This window comes from Gadus chalcogrammus, chromosome 4 (assembly GCF_026213295.1).
Source record: "Gadus chalcogrammus isolate NIFS_2021 chromosome 4, NIFS_Gcha_1.0, whole genome shotgun sequence".
Lineage (NCBI taxonomy): Eukaryota > Metazoa > Chordata > Actinopteri > Gadiformes > Gadidae > Gadus > Gadus chalcogrammus.
In genome coordinates, this window is record NC_079415.1 from 7,706,126 (window position 1) to 7,711,125 (window position 5,000).

General features: G+C 51.0%; 1 protein-coding gene across 1 annotated transcript in view; it reads left to right on the top strand.

The window, feature by feature from the left end:
- The window catches only part of LOC130380512 (proprotein convertase subtilisin/kexin type 5-like), a 27,652-nt gene that overhangs the window by 3,966 nt on the left and 18,686 nt on the right, over positions 1-5,000 (top strand). Inside the window, exons 5-10 of the mRNA XM_056587747.1 lie at positions 14-98; positions 764-867; positions 1,178-1,322; positions 2,324-2,439; positions 3,216-3,318; positions 4,791-4,927. Coding sequence (XP_056443722.1) covers positions 14-98; positions 764-867; positions 1,178-1,322; positions 2,324-2,439; positions 3,216-3,318; positions 4,791-4,927 — 690 coding nt within the window. The remainder of the gene's footprint in view (positions 1-13; positions 99-763; positions 868-1,177; positions 1,323-2,323; positions 2,440-3,215; positions 3,319-4,790; positions 4,928-5,000) is intronic.

Below are 5,000 nucleotides of genomic sequence, written 5' to 3' on the forward strand. Positions count from 1 at the left end.
GATTTCCCCAAAGATGCAAATACGTGCAAGAAGTGCAGCGAAAACTGCTTGAAGTGCACCTCTTCCAGCATCTGCACAGAATGCAAACCAGGCACAAGGTGAACCAAATTCTCTCATGATGGTTGAATTAACTGCTCGGTAAACACCGCCTTCCCCCACACCCCCCCCCCCCCCCCCCCCCCCCTACCTACCCCCACCCCCCCCCTACCTACAGACACAGAGAATACTGATTCCCTCTCTCGCTGCTTTTTATAATCATCATCTCTCTTCACGGGAGCCTTTAGAATAAATTGCAGCATTTTTTGCCTGCCTCCTTATCAAAGTAATAAGAAGGTTATATTTACTGTTTAGCAGGCACTTTTATGCGCTACATTTTTAAATAAATGCTTTAACGTGTCATTAAGGCGGAGGTATTGATTGCTGGGCATCTTACTCAAGGATACCTCTGAGTAGGCTGTGGGCATAAGGGATGGAACCCATTACCATTCAGCTTGGAAATAAAATACCCCACTAACTACACCATCCGGTTTCTGTTCCAAAGCAAGAAATAATATAAATAACACGAGACACTTTATAATATTCTCAGAACCTATGACCCCACCATGTAGCTCTCCATGTTGAACAGGATTTCCTCTGAGTCAGTTCTGAGCTGGCGGTTCTGCGCTGTGGGGCCAGCAGCTTTAATGGCGATGAGTCATCCTCGGGGCGTCCCGTGATTGGCCCGCGGTGTGTCACCGTCTCTCTCTCTCCCCCTTCGCTCCAGTCTGCAGGGAAACCGGTGCCAGACGAGCTGCGGTCTGGGCTTCTACCTGGACACCGAGGACAACACCTGCGAGCCCTGCGACCGGGCCTGCGCCACCTGTGCAGGTAGGAGAGACCTCAGCGAGAAGGTCAAAGATCACGGGGTCAATAGGTGTGTCCAATGTGAACCTTTGCCGCGCCGCGGTTGAAGCTGTGGTCCCCTCACAGATCCAGAGACACACGACATACTTTGTGTAGCTTGCTCATAAAAAGTCATGCACATTTGCATCCGTGTGTGTGTGTGTGTGTGTGTAGGGGGGGAGGAGGGGGGGATTCCTGGCACCTCCATCCCCCCAAAATAGCCTGCCCCCACACACATGCCCCCCCCCCCCCCGTATGGCTAGTGTGTGAGTCCCGTGTGTTCTTTGGGGTACAGGTGGGGGGGTGGAGGCGTGTGACCAGTGTGCGGCGGGCTACCTGATGGAGGAGTGGAGGTGTGTGTCGTCCTGCAGCCCCGGCTTCTACCTGGTGGGGACCGGGGGGCCCGAGGAGACCGCCTCCAGTCAGGGGACGTGTAGGAGGTGAGGAGATCACTGGTGTGTGTGTGTGTGTGTGTGTGTGTGTGTGTGTGTGTGTGTGTGTGTGTGTGTGTGTGTGTGTGTGTGTGTGTGTGTGTGTGTGTGTGTGTGTGTGTGTGTGTGTGTGTGTGTGTGTGTGTGTGTGTGTGTGTGTGTGTGTGTGTGTGTGTGTGTGTGTGTGTGTGTGCGGGTGTTCAGTGTGGGTTTCTATGTAAATGGGTGTGTCTCTGTGTTAATGTTAATGTGTGTGTGTGTCTGTGTTGCAGCAGGGTTTTATATAGCCTTTGTGTGGGTATGTTTATGTATGTGTGAGTGTTTGGGTCGTGTACGCCTGTGCATTTGTGGGTGTTCATGTGTACTTCTCTGTGTGTGTGTTTGTGTGTGTGTGTGTGTGTGTGTGTGTGTGTGTGTGTGTGTGTGTGTGTGTGTGTGTGTGTGTGTGTGTGTTTTGGTGTGTGTGTGATTCTGTGTTTGTGTGTTTATTTGTACCGCTGTGTGGGTGTTTGCTTGTGCTTATGTTTCTGTCTGTGTGTGTGCTTTTTTATATTTACCTCTCTGTGTGGGTGTTTGTGTATGTGTATGATTCTGTGTGTGTGTGTGTGTGTGTGTGTGTTTATTTGTACCTCTGTGTGTGGGAGTTTGCGTGTGTCTATGACTGTGTGTGTGTGTGTGTGTGTTTATTTGTACCCCCGTGTGTGCATGTTTCCGTGTGTGTATGATTCTGTGTGTGTGTGTGTGTGTGTGTGTGTGTGTGTTTCTGTCTGTCTGTGTATGTGTGTGCGTTTATCTATATCTCGGCGTGTGGCTGTTGGCGTGTGTGTGTGTGTTTATTTAAACCTCGTTGGGTGGGTGTTTGCGTGTGTGTGTGTTCCTCTGTGTATGTGTGTGTGTTTATCTGTACCCCCGTGCTCGGCTATTTGCTCGTGTGTGCCTGCGGGGCCTACCACCCGCTCTCCCTCTCTGTAGTCCTCCCATCCATCCCCAGCTCTCTCTCCCCTCCCAAGGTGCGACCCCAGCTGCGGGACGTGTTCGGGGCCGGTTGGGGACCTCTGCACCAGCTGCTCCGGGGGCCACAGCCTTCACGAGGGCGCCTGTGTGCTGAGCACCGTGTGCGGGGACGGTGAGCCTCTTTAATCTAAAGCCCAACACAGTAGCTGGGCGGGGTCGCCCCCAGCGCCACCACAAGGCTCATACAAGCCAAGCCTTCGATAATTGCTTTTCCCCCCCAGCCTTCAATGGAGAGAGGTGGTGGTGGAGGTGGTGGTGGTGGTGGTGGGGATGGGGTTGGTGGTGGTGGGACCGTAGGGGTGGGGTTGATCGCTTCCCTCGCGGAGGGATCGATAACACACGGCCATCAGAGTGAATAATGTTTGTAATGAGTTGCGCGGCTGAGGGGTGGACAAAAGTGAAAAAAATCCCCCCCCCACAAGAACAAGGAAGAGATCAATGTGTTTGGTGGTCCTTCCTCAATAACGGTAAGATGAGTCGTCGACGTCGGTCGTGCCTCAGCCAACCTCGTTCATATTTTAAAATCTTAAACATGGTTTTATGGTTGGAGAGTGAGGAAAGTGAGGAGAAGCGGGAGAGCAGGAGGGGGAACAGCATGTAGCATAGCATCGCAGCTCCAAACCATCCCTGGGGCGCCGATGGCTAAGTGGTTAGCGCACAATGTGCTTTCCCCTCCCAGCCTACCCCCTCTAAATGCGTTTTGTTTGATGTATTTCTTCTTTAATCTGCCTTAATCCATTTGCCTTTCATTGTCCCGATAGTAAAAAAAAAAGAAAAAGCCTATAAAAGTACCAGTGAATATATATACCTGGGGATGTGCGGGTCATTGAATCATGGGTTCCATCAGCGTCTGATGTTGTTGTTGTTGTTGTTGTTGTCGTCTACCAGGTTTGTACCAGCAAGAGCAGGGGCCCTGCCAGCCCTGCGACCAGACCTGCGTGAAGTGCGCGGGCCCCGGGAGCCACCAGTGCATCAGCTGTGCTTCTTCACGGTCAGATCGGCTTGTCTTTGGAACAGGGAGGAACCAGACACTCACCAGACAGCCTCAGTCAGGGGCATAATTCACAGGGATTTGGGGGGGCGGGAGGCAGAGAGAGGGCTTATATCTCTCGTCCTGTTTGTTGTAAAAAAAAAAACCTACGCCGGTGATGTGTTCTCATTACGAGTCAGTGTGTGGTTTTTGATATTAAATTAGTTTTGTTTTAGAAGGACATGATTTACTGTTTTTGAGTGTGGGGGGGGGGGGGGGGGGGGGAGAGGGGGGGGCGGCGGGCGGGGGGGACATTCTCTGGGTTCATGAATCTTATTGGATGGTATTTGCTGAGTCAGTCTCAGCGACCAGCCCTGGCTTAACAGTCCCTTGTCACATTGAAACTTTTTTGAATACTTTATGTTTTCATAGATTAATGTTTAAAATGTCTAGTAGTACTTTCACTATTGAGTAATTTAGCATGTGCTTTTATGCAAAGTGACACTGGATTCAGCTGCATGTCATTAATGAGCAGGTAGGGGTTAGATCATGGTTTCTCAACGGGGGCGGTACCGCCCCCTGGGGGGCGTTCGCACAACCTAGGGGGGCGCTGGGAACGTGATTCTATTTTTGGTTTTATAAAAAAAACAAAAAACTTTTTTAAATTCTTTTTTTTTTTGGGGGTGAAAAAATAGGCTACCTGAAATAAATAGCCTATTTTCATTTATTGGTTTCTAACCCCTCTACCGTCTCAGCTACTTTTTACTGTCTATGCGCAGTGGAACAGTGATAATACAGCGCGGTTCGGTCCTGCACACGCCCGGACTCCCGTTACATCAGCTATCGTCATGATCTCTATAGTAACGCTGATAAACATAACCCAAGTTTGCGGGTTAACAGTTCAGTAACCAACACAATCAAACATGGCCGATAGCAAGAAAAAAATATCAAAATTTTGTTTCATAGTTTTCCTCCTTCCTCTTGTTCAGATCCAGCTGCTCTGAGCGTAGTCTCCAAGACCGTTGCATTTCAAACACAAAATATATAGGCCTAATTAGGCCTCTGCGTTTGATCTGTTTTTGTGGAGTCCGCGTTACCAGACGATCAGGGTAAGGTCAGGGGGGCGTTTGCTCAAAAAAGGTTGAGGACCACTGGGTTAGACGGTATCTTGGGTTAGGGGTTATGCATTGCGGTTTCGAACACCCTCCCTTCCGGCTAGGATTCGAACACCCCATAACCCCCATCTCACTTTCCTTCCCACCTGTATAGCAAAAAAACGTTTAGCTTTTTCCCACGATTTGAAAGCATGGACTGTATTCGGCTCACAAAATGGGGTCAAAACGTCATCTTTGAGGTGTTGAGTCAACAAAACAAGCGGTTTCATTTTTTATTCCTGAACTTCTCCTCGCATATCAGTGCTAGCCTCAGGAAGGGGGTTGAGGGGTTCACCTCCCTGGCTGAGAGCTGACGGGCCCCTGGTGGTGTCTCCACAGCTTCCTAGACGAGGGGGCCTGTGTGGAGGCGTGCCCCCCAGGGCGGTACGGCTCCGGGGGCCGCTGCCACCTGTGTGACCATACCTGCGCCACCTGTGTGGACGACGGGGCAGCCAGCTGCTCCAGCTGTGACATGGGTAACAGCCGCTCACACACCCTGTGGTGGGGGGGGGGGGGGGGGGGGGGGGTGTCTGTGTCTCTGAGAGAGAG